General features: G+C 42.4%; 1 protein-coding gene across 3 annotated transcripts in view; it reads right to left on the bottom strand.

The window, feature by feature from the left end:
• Positions 1 to 26311, bottom strand: part of DNAJC10 (DnaJ heat shock protein family (Hsp40) member C10) — a 47362-nt gene that overhangs the window by 7966 nt on the left and 13085 nt on the right. For all 3 annotated transcript variants that reach the window (XM_053270117.1, XM_053270109.1, XM_053270127.1), the window contains exons 7-19: positions 26123 to 26216; positions 25807 to 25884; positions 24258 to 24301; positions 18332 to 18469; positions 11808 to 11897; positions 9084 to 9197; positions 8068 to 8182; positions 7157 to 7284; positions 6452 to 6568; positions 5577 to 5678; positions 4148 to 4303; positions 1805 to 1938; positions 497 to 550 (exon numbers count right to left, since the gene is read on the bottom strand). In XM_053270117.1, the coding sequence (XP_053126092.1) occupies positions 497 to 550; positions 1805 to 1938; positions 4148 to 4303; positions 5577 to 5678; positions 6452 to 6568; positions 7157 to 7284; positions 8068 to 8182; positions 9084 to 9197; positions 11808 to 11897; positions 18332 to 18469; positions 24258 to 24301; positions 25807 to 25884; positions 26123 to 26216 (1364 nt within the window). The remainder of the gene's footprint in view (positions 1 to 496; positions 551 to 1804; positions 1939 to 4147; positions 4304 to 5576; positions 5679 to 6451; positions 6569 to 7156; positions 7285 to 8067; positions 8183 to 9083; positions 9198 to 11807; positions 11898 to 18331; positions 18470 to 24257; positions 24302 to 25806; positions 25885 to 26122; positions 26217 to 26311) is intronic.

Below are 26311 nucleotides of genomic sequence, written 5' to 3'. Positions count from 1 at the left end.
ATCACCATCAGCCAATTACAAAAAGCAACTTTACTGGGAACAGCCTATATTTTGTGATGATATCTATAATAACAACAATAATTGATAATAAAATTCAGCCATCCCAGGTCCTTGGAAAGGATTCGATGTCTGGATAAAACAAACCAGTCAACACCACCTGTCTAACTGTGTAAACAAGAAATACTACTACTACTACTCATCATCATCATCATCATCAACATTTATGGATACATCTTTGTATGCAATACATATCTTCACAATAAAAATATTAACACATCAGGGAGACAAGTACATACTGATGTGAAAGACCCATATATGAGCCAGGGGACCCTGCAACTGGTCAGAATTTCTACCATGTGCAGATGTATTTAAAACCAACTTGCTTTTCAAATGTTATATCTGCACTGTAATATGTGTAATATGTAAACTCTCTACTATTTTCTAGAAACAGCACTGTTTGACTAAATTGTGAACAAATATTGATGCAAGAACTTACCCTAGCCCCCATCTTCTCAGTGAATAGGCATCTCGGTGCCAGCCATTGTAGCTACTATAAGAAGATACACAAGCAAAGATTAGGGTATATTTATTTATTTAACATATTTTTATACTGCCCAAAAATTACATCTCTGGGTGGTATACTGAAAGAGATGCATGTTTTAAATGACACAGAAATGCTCTACATTTTCCTTAGACTGGATTAACATTACTGTGGATTCTCCCCAAGAAAGTTGTGATCTTCAGCTGGTTACTACATTCTGGCCAGTATCTGTTGACAGATCTTTCTAGGGAAATCCACATGGACTTTGAATTCTGGCATGAGATTCTGTATATGCAGTTCTCCATAAGGAAATTAAAATGGCACACTGTAATAAAACCAAAATAACTTTAAAAAATTCCCACCTATCCACCCACGCACCCAAGTGGGTGATAACTTATAACATAAGAACATAAGAACAGCCCTGCTAGATCAGGCCCAAGGCTTATCTAGTCCAGCATCCTGTTTCACACAGTGGCCCAACAGATGCCGCTGGGAAGCCACAGGCAAGACATGAGGGCATGCCCTCTCTCCTGCTGTTGCTCCCCTGAAGCTTATATTGAGAGGCATCTTGCCTCTGAGGCTGGAGGTGGCCTATAGCCACCAGAATAGTAGCCATTGATAGACCTGTCCTCCATGAATGTGTCTAAGCCCCTTTTAAAACCATCCAAAATAAGAACACCATCTTGAAACGATGGTGGAAAACTCCTTTTTCCAGAAGAAAATATCAGCAAACACATACAACATTATTGTCATTAAATCAGCAAGTACATTGGGGTTAGTCATCTACAGAACTCCCAGAGGTAGCACAGTGTCTGTCCACTTGTAACCTGGAGAGCAAGGGAGAGGAGTTCGTCCAAAATAGACGACAAAGTACTCCAGGAGTGTGCTTAATGCAACAATGCTATACACACTTATCTGGGAGTAAGTCCCATTGTCCACATTGTGACTGACTTTAGAGTAGACATTCACAGAATTTTGCTGGAAGTAATTTTGCTAATGCAAGTCTACTCTGATGGCCAGATCCACAATAGTAATAATGAAAAGAAGTTATGCAATATGTTTGTATCTTGAACAAATTTCAAGAGAGCGCTTCAGTCATCACAAATCCAGTTTAGTGCAGAGGGTTTAGCCTGATTTACTGAATAGCTAGGTGTACGCTGCTATTATCCTCACTGACTGGACTATTTGAAAGTGTCTCACCAAGGTTTCCATAATGAAAAATTTCAGCTCAATATTTTTAAAAGCTAAGAATGCATTACTCACTAGTACTGATGAGATGAAACTGATTTTTGAGGGAAGAGTCTTATTTCAGGATAGCCTTGAATATTTTCTTGGTGACAAAGAGAGAAATATTTTTGACAGTCCACACTGCCGACTGAGATCAGTCCATTCAGCAACTGAAATAGAGGAATATTCAAGATGAGCTGCAAAAATGACTGCAAACCAAGTCCATATGTTTAAAAGAGCTCTCTGATCTACCAGCCGAAATATCCTGTCATCCCAATATTTGCTTAGATATGCTTTGCAAACCAAGGACTTTTGTACATACATCTGAACATCAACATCCCATATAGATCACTGGACTGGGGTGTGTCTGTGTAAACCAAGGTCTTAAGATCTTGTCACAACAATGTCCAAAATTCTACACTAGGTGTGGGGAACCTTGGCCCTCTAGCTGTTTTTGAACTACAACTCAACTCAACTCAACCACAACAACATGGCTGGGGATGGTGGGAGTTGTAGTTCAAAAACAGCTGGAGGGCCAAGGATCCCTACCCTTGTTCTACACAGTTAGTAATCAGGTCAACAGTTAGTAAACATGGGAGTTTGCTCCCTGGTGCATCTATTCTCTTTAAGCAATTCTTATGCCAGCTTCTCTTTCTTAAAGCGCTGTTTAACAGGGAAGTGCCAAAATGTGATTTGGTGTCCAAATCACAACACTAAAACTGAGGGCTTCCATAGCCCCTTTAGGCACGGAAGAGAGGAGAGTAGGTCCGTACCTGCTCCTCCTCCACTTGCCGCCACTTCTGTTATCACGGCACTCCCCCTCCAGCTATGATTGCGTGCCGGCAGGGCATCTCTCAGCTGCCCTTGCAAGACACCGGCATACATATGGGCTGAGCGCATGCTGAGATACACCCTGCCAGCATGTTGTCATCGCTGGGGGGAATGCCACAATAACAAAAGTCGTGGCGAGTGGAGGAGGAGCCTATATGGGCCTGCTCTCTTCTGTGTTAAAGGGACTGAGGAAGCCTTCAGTTTTAAAGGGATCGGGCTTTGATTTGGACGCCGAATCACATTTTGCTGAATCACAATTGCGTTTCGAGCACATCCATAATATTTAAATGGAAGGGAAATTAAAAAGCATATTGGAACTTGTGTGGCCCTGTTTCCATGAATCTGTTCCCTTTCACTCAGCTCTACTAGTTAGATAGTACAAGTGTGTACATTGGCTACAGGACATGTCACCAATGATACTTCAGATGGTGTTCTTTTTTAAAATGTGCATGGTAGCGTTCCCACCTCCTTCCCCCAGCCCAGCTGCATCCTGGATAATGTTAACAGCCCATTTTGGTACAGTCCCTGTTAAGTTCATATAATGTGACTAACCATGCAAGACAGAGATAGTTAAAAAATTTCAATAGAACATTGTAGTGACACTAAAAACCTAGCAATTTCTACATTTTTAGAACAAATTCAGAAGAACAAGACTGCCATGTCATCTATTTTCTCCTAGGTTTTTTTTATTTTAAAAAACACACAATAAAAACCATTCTAGTTTTTAAAAAGACAACTAAAACAGTTACAATTTACTCTAAGTCAGTAAGTTACAGTTACAAACTACTCTTAAATTACCTATTACAGGAATTCTATTAGGGACACCATGGTTTAATAGGTCAGCATTTTGACATTGATACTGTAATTCTCCTGCTGTGGACATGCATAGCAGACCCTCCTTGTGTCCAGCTCTACCTGATTTAATTTCCTTTGGAAAAGAAATCCATTCACAGTTTGGAGTAAGGTGTTGTGTATATAGCTGAGAGGGAGAGAGATGTAACTGGTTGCACAACATTGCACACCAAAGCTGCAGAGAACAGTAAGGCTAACCATCCTACCCGCTTCAGAGATTCCAAAATGTCTCTTTCCTGTAAAGATTACACTGGCAAGTGGTTTCAAAATGGCTGCCAGTTTAACTCTACAATTAAGGAACTTCCCCAAACTCACTGCAGAAGTGGGGAGAAAGCCTGCCAGTTTCACTGGAGCTCACTGTGGCCTTTACATGGGGACTATGCAGTGCATCAGAGCTGAGTCCTTCAAGACTGTTGGCTAGATGCACATTCCCTGGTGCTGGCAAGGGGAGAGAAACAGAAAACCAACTGAGCCTTTTCGGAGAGGAACAGACACAGGCATTATTAGAGGAGCTGTGGGGGGTTGTCATGGACAACCAAGACACTCTGGATATTTTCAGGGATATCTGATACTATGGAAACACAGAACACTCTGCTGAAAGAAAGGGGCATGCTCCATGCATCCCCAAGTTCTATGGGAAATGTGAGGAACTTTCTGGACATTGTAAAGAAGCTTGACTGTGGCATTTGGTTTTACCCTGGCCATCCTCTTCCATTCTGGCATCAAAGCTTGGCAAGGACCACACCACGGAGCATAGAAATCCACCATCCAGACTTCATTGCTCTTTCTTTTTTTCACCAGCTCACTGAAGGTCTCTGGTGTTAGAGAAACTACTGAAGGATTCATGAGATCCTAAGGAGCAGAATGGAGAAGATTGGAGTTACTCTGCTACCCAATGTATAATAAACCTGCTCAGCAACAAAAGGATGGATCAAGTGAAATGAAGTTGTTTGCTTTGCTTATAGTAATGTAGAACAGCCTTGTTATTCAGCCCGTAGAAATAATCCACCCACAAAATATTCTTACTAGCCTGCTTCAGGTGGGAAGGGGGAATTTAGTGGCAGTGGTGGGGCTCCTCTCCCTCTTTTGCTTTCTTTGCTGCACTTCTGCAGGCAGCAGCAAACCCAGCAGCATTTCAAGCAGGGACTGTGTTCACAGGGACGGGTAGCTGCCCATCTTTTTTAGTCTAGGAGGCGGCAGGAAGTAACCCAGGGACATTTTCTGCCCAAGAGCAGCTAGCTGCTGGGAACTCACTTCAAATGCTGCTGAATCCACCACTGTTCACAGAAGCAAGAAGGGGAAGAGAGAGAGAGAGAGGGAGAGAGAGAGAGAGAAGTCCCGCTGCTGCCTCATGCCTAGATGTACACACAGGTTGCCAATGGTAATCTGGTGAGTGATTGGGGCAACACCGCTGTATAAAAGGTGAGAAAAAAGCTACTAGCATGCCAGCGCTAAACAGACTGGCCCACATGCTCCGCACCCTAATGCAGGGCAAAGCCAACCCACTGGAGCTGCTGTGGGATCCTAATGAAATACCGGCAGTCTTGCCTCTACATGCAAGAGTGTGAAATGCTTTTTAAAAGCATGTCTGCACTCTGGTAGCACTATTTGGATCAGTCAAGTGGCATGTTTCTGATCCAAGCAGCAGCATTTCTAGCGTGCATGCGTGTGACTAAGTATTTGCATGACCGCTGGTTCTTCGTTAGGAGCCTGCAAGAACACAGGGGGATAGGCAGCATCCATGTTAGGCTGTGGAACGCGTGAGCCATTGCATTTGTTTTAAGGAAACTTGCAGACACACATTTAGGATTACAGTTTATCTTAAGATTTTTTTAGTTTAAGAAAATCAGACCGAATCTAGGAAGCTGCTTTATACTGAGGCAAACCACTGTTCTATCTGGGCCAGTTTTGTTTACATTGATTGGCAGCAACTCTCCAGAGTTTCAGAGATTTTTTTCTCAGGCTTACCGGAGAGTCTGGAACCTGTTGCATGCAAGCCATATCCTCTGCTACTGAGTTAGGAACCCTCCCTATCTCAAGGATAGGATAACAGCTTCTCATTAAGCTTCCCTAAACAGTAGAACTTCATAGTTTCACAAAATTACATAACACCTGGTGCTATTACCTCAATAAACTCCAAAATCTGCTCAGCAGAGTGATGACCTTCATATTCATGAGTGTTCGACTGGTTGAATACCACAGTTGTTGGGTAAGCTCTAATGTTATGCTATGAAATAGAAAAACACACAAAACTTTCAGAAATAAACATCTTTTCATCTTGTCATTTCATTCAGGGCTTTTGCTGCTATGATTCTGTTCTGAAAACTCAAGTGTTTTGCAAAGTAAAGGAAGGCTACATTATTTCAATAACTGATTAACGGGGGTGGGGAGTGTGTGATACAGGGAAGGCCTGACATAGATTTTAGCGCAACACTGAGAAGAGCAGTTTTAGTATTCAACAATTCTCCAGGATATCTTTTTCTGTAATGCAGAAATTATGGCAGGAATTACTGTCAGTTGCCTTGTGCTTTTTTGGGTACAACAGAAATCGTCAGGTTTTAAAAACAAACACACACACCACCAACCAAATAAAGATTTGCAGTATGTTTGTGTGCAGAATCTGCTGCCTAAAAATCCAGCTCCTTTCGCACAGTAAGTCATTTTATAAATGCATTAGCTCATCAGTCTTCAGTCAGTTCAAATGTGTTCAGTTACTATGCATTTTATTATCTTTCATTCACAAGACCCAAAGTTCATAGAGCTTTAAGTCTGCACAAACTTAGAGGCATGCAGAACCATATTTAAGAGGTAATAGAGAAGGACTTAAGCAAAACACGTAATTCAGCAGTGTTTAAGCAAGCACATCTGTTGGGGTTTTCATAGGGTTCTAGTCATTTTTCTTAATGTCAAAACAATATTGTAAGATCATTTTTCAAGAAAATGTTAAACTAGAACACAGAAAATATGTATGAGGAAAAAACACTAATAACTGTAGTTTACCATGTTGCAAATCCCTTCATGAACTGTACAGTCTAATGTACCAAATTTCAGCTGACCATACAATTGCTTTGACGCCTTCCTCAGTTCTGGCAGTAAAGCTCGACAGGGAGGACACCACTGAAAAAACAAACAAAACAAAACAGCCATAAATCTCTCATTAAATCATGAGATTCAATTCAATTCCTTTATTACGATCACAGACAAGCACAAAAATCATGAGATTTAAGTAATTAAATCAGCAAATCATTCATTAGAAGTCTAGTGAATTGTAAGTGATTTCTCTGAATAGAATATAAGATTATTTTTTGACTCAAATTGTATGGAAATGGACCACTGTTCACACAATTAGATGACAGGGAGATACATTTACGTTAAATAGCAAGAAGACTTCCCTGAATATTAGTACAATCCAAGCAACGTCTAGAGGTTGTAGACCCCTTCCTTGGGGGGTTTCCAAAGGAGATGGAACCAGCAACTCTCTGGAATGTATTACACTGGGGAGGTGGGGGGCGAGGCTGATCTTGGGACAGGGCACTGCACTCAGTGTCCCACCGCATTCCTTTTGACAGTATAACAGAATTCAAAAATTCCTATATGCCATTCTATAATATATTCAAAAACACTTTGATATTACACATCAATAAAATATGTACCAATGTATTTTGACACCAAAAAATATATATGTATGTGTATAGTGATAGTTACAGGTGCAAAGAAGTCAACAAGCCATGGTTCCTTCTCTTTGCCTGGAAAATTTTGAGGACCAAGAGTGATGACATGGGAATTTACGCTCTCCTTGGCAAAAGCCACAATGTCATACAGAATCTTCTTTCCTTTAAAGGGGGAAAAAAAGACAACTTGAAGTGGATTGATGTAGATATTCTTTGTCCAGCAAAATAAGACAGAAGGCCGGTAATAAATCTAGCTAATAAATCTACAGAAAGGATCATCACAATCTCCTCCAGCAATAGATCCCATAGGCAGCTTTCCTTCTCTCCACCCCAAACGTACTGTAAAGCAATTTCATTAGAGGACCCTCCCTAAATTCTAGGGCATACAGGTTTTCACTTAAAAGTTAAAAAAAACCCACAAAAAACACAACAGTACTCTTTATGGGTGGATGGAGAGGACATTGCTCAGAAAGAAAGGTGACAGAAAAGCCCAGCAATATTGCACAGGACACAGCAAAGTGATCTGACATGAAAATGTGTGTCTTCTAAATCAAAAGAGCACACATTACATTCAAATACATGTAACAAAGCCTTATCTTGCCTTTTAAAATAAATAAATAAAAAGAAATAAGTCTTTTCTCACTCAACCCCCACACTCCACAAACTGCTTTCCAAGCTGTGGAGATAAAATCAGCTGTGTGGGGTTTTGAGTGGAAATAATTACTGACAGGGAAAGAGTTGAGCCCGTACCATTCCTTTGCTCAAAATGCAAAATGTTGGTTACATGAACTTGATTTAAAAAGTGTGTGCGTGTATGTTGGGCAGTGGGCGGGGGGGTGGTCTTCATTGCATATAGCTATGTGTAACTATTTTGCTCCTAAGGGAGTGACACTCACAGGTATCACCAGAGTATACAAACAACTCTTCTATTCAAAAGTTTCTTACCATGATGAATTTCATAGTCTTCCATTCCCCTTCCTTTAAAGACAGCCAGACATGGTTGATAAACATACAAACTGTTACAGACATTTGGTGCAGTAAGGCAGTCAAACTTGCCAATCTGTGAAAGAAAAAAATATATGTTTGTTCCTTGAACTTCTAGTATAATTATTAATTAAATACCACAAATGTTCATTTTATATGAAATAATTATGGAGTTCAAACATGCTATTCAACTTTGTTTACATTTTCTTCAGAGAGCAAATACTGGTGCACATACAGAACATAACTTAGGCAGATGAAAGTGCTTTCGTCTGTCTAAGTTATGTTCTGTATATGCACCAGTATTTGCTATCTGAAGAAAATGTAAACAAAGTTGAATAGCATGTTTGATGCAGTTTGATGCAAAATTGCAAAGGATGCAGTTTGATGCAAAATTGCAAAGGATGCAGTTTTGCAGGGGAAAAAGATCTATCAAATGCTTTGAAAACGAAAGTGTACTGGGAGCGGCTGGGAGAGCTCATAACAGCTGATACAGGGCTAAGACTTTGGCAGTGAAGCCCACAGGAAGCAATTAGTAAATTTAAAACTAGGGTGTACGCCTCCAGATCTGCCCCCAGGTACACAAGGGAGACAGGTTGCATTCTTAGAGATGCTGACTTTGTTCCTGCATCTGCTTCATCCCTGAAGAGGAAAGATAAACAGATGCTGGATAGCTGCATGAGAGGAGATGGCTGAGGTACGGCTTCCTCCAGCTTCCTATTCAAGCAAGTGGGGCACATGTTCGAGACAGGTAGCAGCATAGATTCAGCCAGAAGTGGAAGTGTGAGAAGCTGGCTGAAGGTAAGTAACTGAATATGACAAGACTCTAAATAAATCACAGTAGATAAAAGAAACTCTTTGAAGTTACAGAAGGGGTGGGGTGGGGGCTTGGGAGAGGTTGCTGTCCCTTCAAATCATCACTGCATTTAATAATGCCTTTACAAGCTGTCTGTGCATTTTCACAGCTGCCTTGCTCTTACCTGAATATGTTCTGCTTTAAGTAGAAAGCCTAGCTTTTTAAAATCATGGCCATCTGACTTGCCACTCTCGCCAAACTGAAAGAATATTAGCCATCGATGATGAGCCAGGCGGTCCTAACAAACAGAGAACAACCGGTAGGGACAACGCCTGGATTTATTCACTCCCATAAGAAAAACATCTTATCAGACTTCTTAGAATCTTTATAGAATCATCTTCACCCCAGAATCAAAGTGGAAAACAAAAGAATGATTCTTTTCTTCTTACAGGTTGCTGAACTTGACAATATTTGGATAACATAAATAACCCAGATATTTTGCTAGAGTGCCACAGTCCCCTATTATGATTCAGAAGATAGTCATGCTGAGTTTATAGTGGTATCTATACATATATTAGATAATATATTATATGCCATGTACAAGCAGGCACAGAAATCCATAATTTCCCAATTTATCCATGAAAACCCATTCATGTTTACTCAGAAGTAATTCCCTGCTTACTCCCAGTTAAGGGTGCACAGGATTGCAGTCTTCATATAAAATACCTGATATATACAGCAGTATTCCTAATGAAGATGATATAATGCATATTTATATAATTTAAAGTTAGCACCAAATAAGCTACAAGATACCACAAAACAGGACAAAATTTGCACATTAAATTTATATTTTGTACTGACCCATAAGGTTTCTGGAATAAAAATGATTCCAGTGACTGAGCATTGCAGCCTTCACATTGGAGAGAGTTTGAGTGTACATTATTATGGCATACCCTGCCCCTCACTAAGAACAATAAAAACATCAAACTAACAGCAGCTGACATCCAGACTAACTTAGCAGTTCTGGTGCTGCTAATGTTGCACTGGTGCTATGGGGAATTTTCGGTGCTCTCCTTTTCCTTCTGAAGCCTGGAGTGCCTCTCAAAAATATGTTCCTGAGATCATGCAGCTCTCGGCAACATATTTTTGGGATACACAGTGGACTTCAGAGGGAAGGAGAGATCAGTGGAAATTGTCCCTCCTCTTTGCAAGATGACAACTTTAAGTCTGGATGCCAGCATTGCAGCACCAGCACAGTTCTAGTCTGGGTGCCAGACGACATAATTTAGGAAAATAAGAAAGTGAACTCTCCAGAGCATTTCAAAAGGTGCTCACAATGAAGCACTGTTTCTTTAAAACAAAGAATCACAGAATCTGACAGTACATTCACAGTTTATTTATTTAACAGATTTTTATACCGCCCCAAACCAAAGTCTTGGGGCGGTTCACAATCATAAAACAATACAAATAAATAAAACATTAAAATCAATTAAAGCTGCCTAAAACGAGAACAATTTACAAAATCTAAAATTACAAAAGCTTAAAGGCCTGGTTAAAAAAATGAGTCTTCAAGGATCTTTTAAAAACCACTAGAGATGGGGAGAGTCTTATATCAGCGGGAAATGCATTCCAAAGTCTTGGAGCGACAACTGAGAAGGCCGATCCCTGAGTGGCCACCAAACGACTTGAAGATAGCCACAGACAGGCCTCCCCTGACGAACGTAGTGGACGATGGGGATCATGCAGAAGAAGACGCTTTCTTAAATACCGTGGGCCTAAGCTGTTTAGGGCTCTATAGGTTATAACCAGCACTTTGTATTTTGCCTGGAAACCTATTGGCAGTCAGTGTAACTCCTGTAATATAGGAGTAATATGGTCTCTTCGAGATGACCTGGAGACCAACCTGGCTGCCACGTTCTGTATTATTGTAGTTTCCGGACTACGTACAAAGGCAGCCCCACATAGAGTGCATTGCAGTAATCAATTCTGGAGGTTACCAGCAAATGTACTAGTGTTCTGAGGTCATGAATCTCAAGAAACGGACGCAGCAGGCGTATCAGCCGGAGCTGATAAAAAGCACTTCTGGTCACTGCCTCAACCTGAGAAACCAGAGAGAGGCGTGAATCCAGAAGCACTCCCAAACTGCGTACCTGATCCTTCTGAGGAAGTCTGACCCCATCTAAAACAGGGAGGTCAATATCGTTTCCTGAGTAACGACCCCGCACAACAAGTACTTCCGTCTTGTCTGGATTCAGTCTCAGTTTGTTATCCCTCATCCAGCCCATTACCGCCTCCAGGCAGGTATTCATTGAGGATATGCCTTCTCCTGATGATGTTGACATGGAGAAACAGTTCAAACCTCTGACCTATAGCAGACTACTAATTGGCTTTCATTCATAACAATATTAACTTTTCTACAAACTTGAAGGCTGATGTCACAATCGGGTCCAATCTTTGCAGCAGATGCCTACTGCTTCTTGTGTACCTCTTCCCTGTGTGTGCAATCTGATCATCCCAAGACAGGCAGTGCAGCAGACCCCACTAAGTGTGGAGAGTACAGCCACAATAAAGTATACAAACAGAAGGGACATTAAGGAAATCCATCCAATTTGTTTTTTATTCAGACCACAGAATCTGGGATTCCTGACTTGAGCACAAGAGTCTTGTTTCTTCAGCACTCTTTAATGAGAGGTGTAAGCAAACAAACCCACCACTGCCTAGGGACAAATGGGTCCCTACATCTCTAAATGAAATATTTGACTAACAAGTTAAAACTGGTCCAACATCAGCTCTAGTCATGAGTTTTATAAAGCTCTATTAAGAAAATCAAAGAGTTTAGTAAGATAGAAAGAAGGAAATCCCAGCTGAAGGGGTCCACTGGGAGAGTCAAAATAATAATTCTCTTTACCTTTAATGTAGATGCAGAGATCATTTCAAAGTCTGGAAGGTGCTGCATGACTTCCAAATATATCTCTTTTGCATCTAAGGAGTTAAGGAACTGGGGTGGGGGAGATGACTGTTTGAGTTTTATGCCATTTTATAGTTAGAGTAAACACACACACACACACACCCCTTAGGTTTTCTTGGGATCTAGGAGCCAACCCAAAAACAGGGAGTCAGACAAAGACACTTGGCAACATTATCGAACTTCATAATAGACATTGAGAAGGGAGAGGGCAAATGTGCTTCCCTTTATCCCCTTTACAAGTAACATACAAACAGTAGAGGGACAGGGCTGTCTGGGGCAAATAAAGGTTTTATTAAATGATGCTGGCTGTTGAATATCCTAGTCTATGCACCACAATTAAATTCCTAGGTGATGTGGTACCCTGGCGCCTGGGATTTGTTAAGCCGAACAGTAAAAGCCTTTCAGGAAGGAATCTCTGCACTATCTTGAAAGGCTTAAGCGATGGAGGAGTGTGCAAGTTAGAAAAGGAAGAGGAGGGTTGTAGCTAATGTGCTGTATTTCTGCCAATTCCTCATACCTTAAAGCTGCTCAAAATGGTCCTGGGAGAAAGAAGAGTGTGCAAATGATGAAAGATTTCTCTCTCATGTGCTCTTCTCATATGCTCTTCTTCCTTTGATTGGTTCAGATGTTTACATCTGAGCAAGTCCTGGTCACATCCCTTCCAGCGTGCCATTCCTCTTCCCCTAATTTTGCAGGCCAGGGGGATGTTCATCCAAGCTGTCCCCTCACTAACAATTTCAGTAGGGCAGTATGTAGATACTCCTTCAGCTGATTAGGAGAAGGGGAAATACACACTGGAGGGAGAGTGGGATAAGCTTGTACACACGCAGTACACTATTCACATGTGGGCTTGGATGTATAATCTGAACCGGCTCCTTGCTTGGGTCTTCAAGAATCAGAATGGGTGAAAGAGAAAGGTGGCTTGATACATAGGGGAACAGGCACCATGATGTCATCAGGGCTTAGATGCGCTCTGAAGTGCCAGCTGCTGACCCCTAGCATAAACATATTCATCTTTAACATTCACTTTGAGTTAACTCAAAATTCTAAATGGACTTTAAGCCGCTTTTTTAATCTGGGGAAGCCTGTGGACAGCAGTCTAAAATAAACGAGGTACAAGATTGCCTCTACTGTCATGGGTCTAGTGCACTGAACTAGGACCACTGTGAGATTCAATCTTGCATAGCAAGGCTGTCCTTGAAATGTACAGTCTCAGAGATTGTGTCCAGGGAGTTAGATTCAAACCTTTTGCACTGTAGTGCTCAGTGTTCAGGAGATCCTTCCAACAACGGGAAAACCCCTTCCAAGAGCAAAACTCACCCACCACTCATGAAAGGAACTCCTGGCCAGTGAGTGCATGAAAAGTTAGGACCCAACCCAGTGTCTATAATAAGTCCAAGCAGAAGTGCTCTAACACCCGGACCTTGGGGCCATGGTCTGTGGCCTCCAAGGCCCAGGGTGGGGGGAGCCCTCTGCCGCTGTCACGAGCTCTCCTCCCTGCTGCCGCCGCAAGACCTCCTCCCTGATACTCTAGCCACCCATATGCGCGGCCAGGGGGTGGGAGGAGAGGAGAGCAGGCCTCCCCCCCACCCGTGGTGGCAGCAATGATCGGAGCAGAAACGGCTGTTGAGCCTGACTGTCCTCCAGTGTGCCTGCACAGTTAGAGTACAGAGTCACAAGTCCATGACGTCACTGGCTTGCGACACTGTATTTTAACTGCGCAGATGCACGGGAACTCCTCATAGTTCTCAGAGGCCACTGAGTTGGACAGTCAGGCTCAGCAGCTGCTGCCACAGGTGTGAGGGGAGGCCTGCTTGCCTCACCCCACACCCACTGGCCACACACATGGGCAGCTAGAATATCAGGAGGAGGGCTCACGGCGGTGTGAACGAGGGTTCATGGCAGCTGGGGGGGGGGCCTCTTGGCAGGGGCGGTCTAGGCACCCAGGGCACCCAGTCCCTGGGTGCACCACTGAATCCAAGTAGCATTCATTATTGCTTAGTGGAACCAATTCAAACCTGCCCAATCCCTAAAAGGTACATTGGTACTCACCGTGAAGGTGTCTTCTGGCTGGTGTAGAAGAGGTCACCCAACGTGTGATTACATCCCTCCACATGCTCCAGAAGGCAGGAAGTAGAAATACTTGAAGATCCTTAACCCATTGCACGTGGGTGGATCCCTTCAGTATCTAAAACAGCTCAAGCTTCAGAAGACCATCAATAACATGAATAATACATTGCCCACAACTAGTGCAACACCTAGGCAGCAGAATGCAAGAAAAAACGCAAGAAATGGGGGGAACCCGAAAAGTCCCTCCAACACACAACAGAGATCCAGAAAACAACCCGGGTGGGCCTTGGGTGACCTCTTCTACACCAGCCAGAAGACACCTTCACGGTGAGTACCAATGTACCTTTCTCAGCTGGTGTGGGAGGTCACCCAACGTGGGAGATACCACAGCACCAACCACAGGAGGGAAAAAACACAGACAGATTGGATCTACTGACCTGGAAGGATCTTCTGTAGGACTCTCCAACCGAAAGTGGCTCTGGCTGCATTGTGCTCATCCAATTTGTAATGCCTGGAGAAAGTGAATGGAGAAGACCAAGTTGCCACCTTACAAATCTCCTCAAGTGACACCGCTGACGACAAGGCAGCCAATGTAGCAGCCGATCTCGTTGAATGAGCCGTAATCTGACTTGGAAGATTTTGAGCCTTGTACGATTCTGAAATACAAGCCTTGACCCATCTGGCGATGATCGCAGCCGACACTTTGGACCCCCGCTTGGACTCCTTAAAGGCCACAAACAGCGCATCAGACTTGCGGAAGGGTTCCGTCCTATCCAGATATATCCGCAATGCATGACGCACGTCCAAACGGTGCCACTCCTTTTCTAACTGATGTTTTGGATCAGGACAAAGCGAAGGGAGGTAAATATCCGCAGCCCTATGAAAGGCTGAATTCACCTTAGGTGCAAACGAAGGGTCCGGGATAAGCCTCACTGAATCCCTGGAAAAAATGCACAAGTTGCTCTTTACTGACAGGGCCTGCAACTTCGACACCCTCCTAGCAGACGTTATCACAACCAGGAACGCCACCTTCCAAGATAGCAGCTGTAGTGGTATGGACCGGAGAGGTTCGAAAGGAGGAAACTGCAGATCCCTTAAGACCACATGCAAATCCCATGAAGGAAAGCGATGGCACACTGGAGGGGACAGTTGGTCCACTCCCCTGAGGAACTTCCTCAGTAGAGGATGCTTCTCCTGGAATGACCTGTTCTGCGGGAACAGCATCTAGACCAAACACGCCGCCTGTCTTCTAAGGGTGTTAGGCTTTAACCCCAATGAAAGACCGTCTTGAAGAAAATCCAACAACTCCCGTAGCTGGCAATCACCTATCTGCAAGGAACGCCTAGAAGCCCAACACAGGAAAGAACAACACGTTGACTGGTAGACCTTGTTAGTAGGTGCTTTCCTGGAGGTGAGGATGGTCTGAATAATGCCCTCCGACAACCGTTCCTTCTTTAAGAACGACCTCTCAGCTTCCAAGCGGTCAACTGCAACCACTCCAGGTCCAGGTGGAAGATGGGCCCCTGCTGCAGCAAATCTGGACGCAATGGTAGTCTGAGAGGCTTTTCTACCGAGAGGTCGATGATCTCAGAAAACCACGGCCTCCTGGGCCAATAGGGCGCGATCAGGATCAACGATGCTCTCGACCCCCGCAACTTCCTTAGACAATGAGATAGCAATGGCACCGGAGGAAAAGCATACAGAAGAAACGGAGGCCACTGCACCGAAAGAGCATCCGTCGCCTCCGCTCCCCTGGTTGGAAATCGCGAGTAAAACCTGCGCAGCTTGGTGTTCTGTGGAGATGCGAAGAGGTCTATCTGTGGTGCGCCCAGCCTCCGAGTCACCCAGTGGAATACTGAAGGGTGAAGGCCCCACTCTGCTGGTTGGATCTCCTGCCGGCTCAGCCAATCCGCCTGGATGTTGGATGTGCCGCTGATGTGATGGGCAAGAATGGAAGGAGATGTTGCTCCGCCCAAGATAGAAGCTCCATGGCCTGCAGGTGAAGGGACTTGGGTCTCATCCCCCCTTGCCTGTTTATGTGAGCCTTGGTGGACATGTTGTCATGTTGCCAGCAAAGATTGGTTGATAACAGGCTGCGCATCCTCCATCAGAGAGAGCCTCTGGCTGTTTGCTCCCATCTCCTGATCCTCAGGGATCTCTCCTTCTTCACAAGAGGACGATTCCACGTCCTTATCTCCAAGCCCCGAACCTGCTTGGGATCCCCTGGGCTGGTAGACGTCCAGTGACTCCTCCCCCGATTCTGCAGAAGAGTGCAGTCCCCTGGACCCTGCGTAGGGTGTGACCCGCATTGTGTACCTGAGCCGCTTATGCAGGGGAGACTCCTCATGCGAGTCGGAAGACGAAGCACTGTCCCCCAATCTCCTGTGCGCTCTGGTCGTGGAGCGCCCCCTGAGAGCTGCATCAACGGATCGCAGCACTGCCTCCTCAACCCAGCCCTTCAGTAATGCAGGGCTTAGCGCGCCCCAAGAGCTGCCCGCGGCGGGATCCCCCACTGACTGCGAAGTGCTAGGAAGGTTACTGATAGGGGACCGGAGCTCCTCTTCCCCACTCCCCCGCGTGGACCCCGCTCTCACCAATGCCGGCCTGGCTGAACTGCCTCTGCGACTGCCATCCAACCCGGCGCGCTCCTCCATTCCTCCGAGGATCGATGGCCCCTCCGCCCCGGCCTCTACACATCCAAGGGTCGGGGACAGCTGTCGCTCTTGCTGCGGCCCGCCCGCGGCCTCCGCGGCAGGTTGTTCGGCCGCCGGCGAGAGGAGGGGCGACGAAAGGAAGGCCGCCGCCTCCTCCGGCACCATGGTCACGTGTGTCGGCGAGGCTGCGCGGTGCTCAGATGCACCCGGCGATCGCTCTCTTTTGGCGCGCCTCTTCTTCTTTTTCTTGAGAAGGGGAGAGGCCTGTGGACGATTTTCGTGCCCGGATCGTTTACGGGCATCCAAATCCCGGCCATTGGTATGGGGGGGTGGCCGCTGTGGCTCAACGGTGCCAGTGAGGCTCCCCCTAGCGGCCGCCATTTTGTCTCCACCCTTTGCGCCATCCCGCTGTTTCGGCAGGAAAAGCCGTTGGCGGGCCGATTGCTCCTTTCGCGCGAGCAGGCCCACGCCCTTCTTGGAGGCCATCGATCGGAGGGTCTCCTCAGAGTAAGAGGAAAAAAGGGGAGACAGTGCAGAAAAACAGAGAGCCACAAAACACAGAGAGTAAAAAGCAGAAAAAACTTTTTTTTTTTTTTTAGAAAGCAGTAGGAGGAAAAACTACACAGGAGGAGAAAGTTGAGATGACAAATTTTCAGAATAGAGTCAAAAAGATAATACAAGAGAAGAACAACAGAATCATGAAGCAAGCTATAGCAAATGAGTCCTCTGGAGCTAAGGCAGGAAGTAGAACTGAAGGGATCCGCCCACATGCAATGGGTTAAGGATCTTCAAGTATTTCTACTTCCTGCCTTCTGGAGCATGTGGAGGGATGTAATCCCATGTTGGGTGACCTCCTACACCAGCCGAGAATATGCTATTTTCTCTATAGTCCAATAATAATGAGGCATGTCAGAATGCAGCAAATCATTATAGTTATGATACTGTACTGAACAAAGCATGTTTATCAGTACATCATACAATAAGCACCCCTGTACAAAGTAAGGAGGGGCAGCAAGTAGCAATTCAGAAGACTGAACTAGAAGGAGCTTAATGTTCATTAACTTTGAGCACAATTCAAACAGTTAATAGTGCTCAATTCTTATCGGTTTTGATCAAGCACATTCCAGCAAGTGCTTTATTCTTTCCAATGGAGATCAATGAGCCTTAAAAGTGCTTAATGTTGCTCTTTTAAAAAGTCCTTATACGTGCTTAATCAAGCTCTTTCTTTTTTAGGTTCATTTTTCTTCAATGTAAGAATAACAATGTGTGTTTATGCCATAACTTTCTTGTATCAATTAAGGTCGTAGCACACACTCTTACACAAGAAACACTAGGCAGAAACTGATTTAGGCCAACTGGTGAATAGTTATAGTCATTTTAGCCAGTGCTGTCTATGACAGACAGTGATGCATTTCATCCAGTATTAGCAGCCATCTATAATACACATGGGTGGGGTGCATTCTGTTTTTTTCAGGACCATCACAATCTTTCAGGTAATATGATAATACAGAGGAGTACAATCCTATATACGAGCTCCAGCTGTACAGATATGACATGCTGTATTTTATAATCCACTTAATATCTTTGAGTGTCATATGAGGAATTAAAATACCAATTAAGCATGCACAAACAGAATCTATTCTGAAGAGCAAAAAATGTGCATAAGGCACCTCTTCCTTCACCACCACCACCACCTCTACCATGTATGTATACACAAACCAACTGTAAAGCAACTCATACCAAAACACCTCCTCTCTCTTTATTAGTTAAGGTGGATCCAGGTGGGAAGTATGCTGTTGAGCTAGACGAGATATCCAAATTATCACAAAGCTCACCCTGGGTGGCACAGTCCATCCAGCCTACATTAGCTAGGCCTTCCTGTATAAAACAACAACAACAACAAGTAGTGAGACACAGAAATCAGGCTGAGGTAGGATACCTTTTGCAAATGCACAGAACAGACACATACATATATATTCTGGGCAATGCTTAATGCTGTTTAATGCATAGAAATAATGAACTTTGTTAGCTGCCCCATAACAAATCGTTCTCTGGAGAGCTTAAAACACAACATTAAAACATAAGATAAAAACACACAACACATTAAATCATAACAGACCAAGAGTGGAGGAGGGGAAGAAAATACAAAATACAATACAAAACAATTTAAAATACATTTTTTAAAAATCAGATCAAATTTTTAAAATTTAAAAAGCCTGAGCGAATAAAAAGGTCTTCACCTTGTGAGAATGCATGGCATTCTCCTGCATGGATATTGTCATCTACAGATTCTATACTTCATTTTATGCTTTACATCTATTATATATTTTGAAGAATTTGTTTGTTGATTTGTGCAAAATAAAGTCATACTTCCCAATTACCTACAGATACCAAATATTGCCTGAACAATCCTGCCACTTAAATTAGCTGAATGCACTACTTTTTTTAACATCAGAACACGCTGGGGGAATGGTTTAATTTTGGGGTTTTTTGCTGAATATATTTATCTGTTTTAACTGTTATTTTAACTGTTATTACTGAACAGGTTTTAAGACTCAGATCAATAATTCCAAAACCACATAATGCCTAAGAAAAGCAGAAGATATTTCTCAAATTCAAATGTACTACGATTCAAATTTACCATATATGGTCATTATTCAATAAAATGAATAATATTTGAAGCTGAAGTCCTACGAACTATCCTTTTACATCCTTTTTGCAAGCACCTTATTAAAACATTCTATTACATGTATTTACTTTCTTAAGCTTTCCTATAAGTGTAATCTATGCAAAATGACTTTGTCCAGGTCAGTGTTAGGGCCTCATATACTAGTTTTTATAAAGGCAATCCCTCTCCAGAAAGGATTTAAAAATAACTGACAGGATCCATCCAAAGCTAACCACATTCAAGTCCCACTATTGCATACAGTGATGTGCAATTTAAAACAAAAACAAAAAACGAACAAGACCGGTGGCTAACATCCTGACTAAATACAAGTCAGACCTGACCTCAGTCACTCATGCTTTGGTGACATCCAAATTGGACTACTGCAATGTACTCTATGTGAGGCTGCCTTTAAAAACAGTTCAGAAGCCACAGCTGGTCCAGAATGCTGCTGCAAGGAGGCTCATTGGCACAAGTCACCTCACGAGGGTTACACCCATCCTGCGGCAGTTTCACTGGTTACCAATGTGCTTTCGGGCTAGATTCAAGGTGCTGGTCTTGACCTTTAAAAACCTACACAGCTTGGGGCCAGGGTACCTGTTGGATTGCATTCGCTCATATGAACTTGCTAGAGCCTTCCATCCAGAATCTCAGGCCTCCTCAGAGCCCTTCCACTAATGGAGATCCAGCTGGCAGGGACTTGAGACAAAGCCTTTTGGGTTGTGGCCCCTTGACTTTGGAATACCCTCCCAGAAAGGCTTCGCCATGCTCCCTCCCTCTGTTTAAAAAAAAAAAAAAAACCTACTAAAGACACATCATTTAAGAGAGGCTTCAAATGTTTTATATCTGGTAGTTTTTAGCTTCTAATTCTGAATTTTAATTTGAAACTTTTAACTTTTAAATGTGGTTTAAGCCTCATTTTAAAACTTTTATTAATTTTATTATTTGTTATTGTATTATTGTACTACCAAGCAGTAGTGTTCTGGAGGGGTGGGGTATAAAAATTTGACATAAATAATGAAATACCTGATGGAATTCCCATTGACATTAATAAGACAAGTTAGTCAGATTAACTTGTCGTATTAATTTCAATGAGGCTTCCATCAAGTAATTTAGTCAGGATGTCATTCTTTTGTTTTATTTTATTTAACATATTTCTATACCACCCAAAACTTGTGTCTCTGGACGGTTTCTTGTGGCAATAGTGTGGACCCTAACGTATTACCTGAGTGGACTCCAGTAACATGTACAGAGATTGCTTCAATAGTGAATCAGTTTAAAACTGGTAAGGCCCCCGGTTCAGATAATTTGCCGGTTGAGGCCATCAAGAATAACATGGATAGGTGGCTGCTGGTATTAGCTTCTTTGTTTACAGCTATTGACCAGACGACCTCGCCCCCTAGTGAATGGGGATTGGCAATTGTAATTCCTATATACAAGAGAGGCCAAAGACATTTACCATCTAACTATCGCCCTATCAGCCTTCTTAATGTTATTGGCAAAATGTATGCATTTCACCTACTTAATAAACTCCAGGACTGGATGGACAAAGAGCAGGTGCTGGCTGATGAGCAGGCAGGCTTTAGGGCCAATCATTCTACTATTGAGCACGCTTTAGTCTTACAACATCTAGCGGAGAAATATTCTAATCTATCCCGTTCCACTCTTTTTGCTGCCTTTGTGGATTTTAAATTGGCATTTGATTCCATATCCAGAGATAAATTATGGGAAAGGTTGTTTAATTCCTCTATTGATCGACGTTTGCTACTTCTAATTTATAAACTCCATAAGAATTCACGTCTGAAGGTCTGATGCAGCTCAGCTGGAATCCTCACTAAGGAAATCCCTACCTTTCGAGGAGTGAGGCAAGGCTGTATACTTGCTCCAGCTCTTTTCAATTATTATATTAACCACATTGTGGACATTATCACTAATCCATCTTTCCATCCACCTAAATTGGCCAATAGACAGGTTAACATTCTGCTTTATGCAGATGATGCAGTGATTTTATCTCGGACTCCTGTTGGTCTCCGTAGAGCGCTTTGCTCTCTGGCTGATTTTTGCCATGAATACGCTCTGGAAATCAATTATAGCAAGACCAAAATTCTGGCCTTTGCTAAACACCCGAAGACCTTGAACTGGTCTCTGGCTGGACACAAACTAGAACAGGTTAAGACCTTTAAATATCTAGGGGTTGTTTTCCAGGCCTCTACAAAACGCCAAGCACATCTGCAATATGTTACCCAAAATGCACGTAAATCGGCATTGGCCATCCAATCATATTTCCATCAAGATGGGGCTCAATTTGTACCAGCTGCCCTTAAGCTATTTACAGCTAAAGCCTGCTCTCAGTTGCTCTATGGGTCGCAGTTGGGTCCGTATGCTAACTGCACACCTCTAGAGGTAGTTCAGACAAAGTTCTTGAGATCTATTTTACAGATCCCTAGATGTGTTCCCAATATAATATTGAGGGTTGAAACTGGTATGCCTAAGATGGAAGCCCGGATGTGGTTTTCCATTCTCAGCTTCTGGTTAAGATTGTCTTTCTTTTCTACAGGCCTTACTCACCTAATTTTTATTGATAAATTCAATTCTAGTTGGAAGCAGTCAATATCTCGCCAAATAAGTTTATATGGCTTTAGTCTGGATGGTTTATTAGAAATGGGTTTTTTTTTGCGCAAGACTGATATTAAAGCAGCGGATCTATGACATGGAAATGCAGACTGATCGATCTTTAATCTCTAAAGAAGTTTTCCTAGGTCTACAAATGTATAATACCAAACCTGTGAATTACCTGGATAAGATCACCACTACTAAGTATTGCAGGATGTTCACACTGGCCAGATTTAATGTGCTACTTTCAGCTGAACTAGAAGGTAAATTCAGAGGGATACCAAAAGAGCAGAGACTATGCCCTTGTGGCTCTGGAGAACAGGAGTCTATCTTTCATATTTTACTCCGCTGTGTCTTTTATAGGGACTTTTGAACTTGTTATATTTCCTCATTACTGACTGATTTCCCAGGACATACAGATGTATTTTACGTCAACTATCTGCTCTCAGATCAGAAGGAGGAAGTAACATTTAAAGTTGCTAAGTTCTGTGAGGCAGCTAAGAATGCTAGACGACAGATGGTAAACCAGATTATGCAAACGGGAAACTGCTGATTAGGATGAGTCCATGTTCCTGATTATATTATGTATATATTATTACTATATCATGTGTATTATTATGTATGTTTTAAATTTTGGTCTATGACCGTAAATAAACATGATTTATTGATTGACTGTGGCAATGGTAACTACTTTACTGTTAACTAAAGCAATGAGAAAATACTAGACTTCCAGATGTGAGGAAGACATGATGACCAGGCAGGGGCTGTTGATGATGGAGGACTATGAAATATCTACATTTGCTACTAGTCAAAAAACTGAAAAGAAGCAGTAGTAGGTTTGAGGCCCTCCTGACCTGCAAGGCTATTAATATCAAGAGGCCTGGCACATTGCCTAACAAATGATGTTGAAGACTTGACAAGTTAAGACCACTTTAAGGAAACTAAAAATAAGCACTCACAATGATTAAAGCCATTGAGCTATTTTGTGATTTTCAGGATGGGAGGATCTGATTGAACTGGGTTATTTCTGTACACTTAGCAATATTTAGCTTGCTAAGTATGCTTGGGAACATGTACTTTTTGGTGTGTTAGAATTAATAAACATTTTCAAGTAAAGAATTACCATCTCTGGCATACTATGGCCAACCCAGGCTTTTAAACGAAAGTACAGGTGAAACTCGGAAAATTAGAATATCGTGCAAAAGTCCATTAATTTCAGTAATGCAAATTAAAAGGTGAAACTGATATATGAGACAGACGCATTACATGCAAAGCGAGATAAGTCAAGCCTTAATTTGTTATAATTGTGATGATCATGGCGAACAGCTCATGAAAACCCCAAATCCACAATCTCAGAAAATTAGAATATTACATGGAATATTACATGGAACCAAGAAGACAAGGATTGAAGAATAGAACAATATCAGACCTCTGAAAAGTATAAGCATGCATATGTATTCAGTACTTGGTTTGGGCCCCTTTTGCAGCAATTACTGCCTCAATGCGGCGTGGCATGGATGCTATCAGCCTGTGGCACTGATGAGGTATTATGGAAGACCAGGATGCTTCATTAGCGGCCTTCAGCAATTCTGCATTGTTTGGTCTCATGTCTCTCATCCTTCTCTTGGCAATGCCCCATAGATTCTCTATGGGGTCAGGTCAGGCGAGTTTGCTGACCAATCAAGCACAGTACACTGTATACTTTTCAGAGGTCCGATATTGTTCTATTCTTCAATCCTTGTCTTCTTGGTTCCATGTAATATTCTAATTTTCTGAGATTGTGGATTTGGGGTTTTCATGAGCTGTACACCATGATCATCACAATTATAACAAATTAAGGCTTGACTTATCTCGCTTTGTATGTAATGCGTCTGTCTCATATATCAGTTTCACCTTTTAATTTGCATTACTGAAATTAACGGACTTTTGCACGATATTCTAATTTTCCGAGTTTCACCTGTATTGTTTTTACTACTGCTGCTTTGTGTTTTATGTATTATTGTTTTAATGGGTTATTAATTTTTTAAATAGACATATTTTCATATATTATCTCTACTTTTGTATTTTAATTATGCATTGTTTTAATTATATTGTAAACCACTTTGAGATTATTTTAATGAAAAGCAGTATATAAAAATAAATAAATAAATCTTTTACAGATTTGCTGTGCAGATTTCTTTGAAGCGGATTTATTGTTATTTATGATGATCACCATATAGATACAAACTCATGAGCCTACAAAAGGAGCAATATGTAATACCACTAGTTTCAGCGGAAGAGTTAAGCAGGTGTTTAGTTCTCTCCCACTGCAATCAATGGGACTTAAGGGCTTCTCTTGGTTAAATCATGTCTGCCACTTTAAAATCCATCAAATAAAATACTACTTACCAGCATGCCGGCCAATTTAAGGCGTGCTCGAGAAGTCAAGCAATCTAGAGGATTGCAATAATAAATTAGTGAGAAACAATTTTTTTTTAAATTAAGTTTCCATTAAACCATTAAGTTTCCATTTATGGGCATCATTATAACACCCATTATAATTTGAGTTTTGGCCCAAAGGCTGTTCAGGTACTCCCACAACACAAGAGATTAAATTTGGCACACATCTTGTCAAAGACACACTAATTCCTGAAAAGTCTGGAGAGAATATATTTGTATCTCTCCCCCTTGAAAAGGAGAACATGATGTTTATCTCATGGCCACACCACACACAGGCTGGATTTAAATCCTACTTCTCCTTTAGAGCAATTGTCTTGAAGCGGCAGCCAGGACTGTAAGTTGAAAAATAGCACAAGGGTGTGGCAGAGGGGTCCATATCTTCAACAATATTCACCTTAGTTGTAGCGGCAGGGCGGGATATAGATTACTAATGGCTGCCTGGAAAGTATCTGTGCTTGTGGATAGCAAATACACAGAACAGTATGAGTGTCTATACCATCTATATCCCTATGCATAGTGTGTGTATTTGTTAACCATGTTTATCACCAGGGGCGGAGCCACCATTGAGCAGACGGGTTCAAAGAACCCGGGTTGCTGCCAAACAGGGGCAGCGCCTGGCGCTCCAGCCACATCCCCTGCGTATGACGTCAGATGCAGGGGGGATGGCTTTGCTCCCAAACGGGGCTGCGTGGCCCCATTTGAGAGCAAGTGCTAGCCAGCACTGCATTCGCAGTGTGGCTGGGAGCGTGTTCTTGACTGCGCCGTGAATGTGGCGCTGGCCAGAATATGCTCCCAAATGGGGCCATGCCGGATGGTGGGGGGCTCGCTGGCGGGAGGAACATGGGCCACCAGCTGGCTTCCTCCAGCAGTGTTTATGACAATAGGAAGCAGGGCATAGTTGCTAGCAGTTAATCAAAATTCTAAATTTTTGAGATGGCTCTTTTCAAAAATAGCCATTCCTGTGGTGGTGGTGGGGGGAAACCATGCAACTATCTATAGTCTCTTGGCATTCATTCATGTTTTGTCTTTTAGTGTATTAAGCTAACAAAAGATGACAGTTCTAATCTGTGAGAAAATTTCTAATAACAGAACAGAAATGAATTAATGCTTCTCTGGGACACAGCAAGCTTTACCGCAAGTTTACTGGGAGGCTTTACTGAAAACTTGAAGTTGTCCCAAAAAACCAAAGTAAGTAGTGGATGTTTTTTTTAACCCTGGATAGAAATTGGGCTGCACTCTTAATGCGCAGTGAAAAACCCGAATTGTGTGTGAACTGCTCCCTGATAACTCGCAGGGACTTTGGGGTAAATCTGGCCGATATGTGAATGCACCCCCACCTCCATTGAGATGCGAGTTAAAGGGCTTTAAAAGCCCTGTGTGTAAAACTTCCTGTTGATCATTCACTGTTAGCTTCTCCACTTCGTTACTTCAGAGTCAAAGTAACTAAGTTCTCTCCTTAACTCTAATAGCTCAAAAGAGTACATATGTATATATTTACCTCCATGTTCTCTGCAAAAAGTAATTAGCCAGCCAACACCAGAGGCAAATGCAGTTTCAACAGAATTAACAAAATTTCCTAAAAAATAAAAGTACACAAAGTCCATATTTAGAGATCCCAATTTGCAGATTTCATTTATTCCAAAACTTAACTTGATGTAAGCCTGCTTGTAACATGGGTATGGCAGTAATTTTACTGCTTCTGCACTTTTAATTAGGTTAGAAGAGATTATTAGACTAGTTTATCTCTCACCCTCTGTTTGATTCCAGAGTTTGAAATATGTTGAAACAAAGAAAAAATTAATATCAAAGTTTACCTGCCCATAATTCTGTCACTGTGCTTGTGACAAACTGCATGGCAAAATTCATTAAACTCTCCTTTGATCTGTCTCCATAATATTTCACTGGATTCTAAAAAGGGGGGAACATATTTTAAAACTATACTGTGATGTTACATGTTGTAGCCAAACACTTATCAAATTGTTTTATATAATCTATTTATCTAT

Source organism: Hemicordylus capensis, chromosome 1 (genome assembly GCF_027244095.1).
Source record: "Hemicordylus capensis ecotype Gifberg chromosome 1, rHemCap1.1.pri, whole genome shotgun sequence".
NCBI classification, from domain to species: Eukaryota; Metazoa; Chordata; class Lepidosauria; order Squamata; family Cordylidae; genus Hemicordylus; species Hemicordylus capensis.
This window is presented reverse-complemented; position numbering and strand designations above follow the sequence as displayed.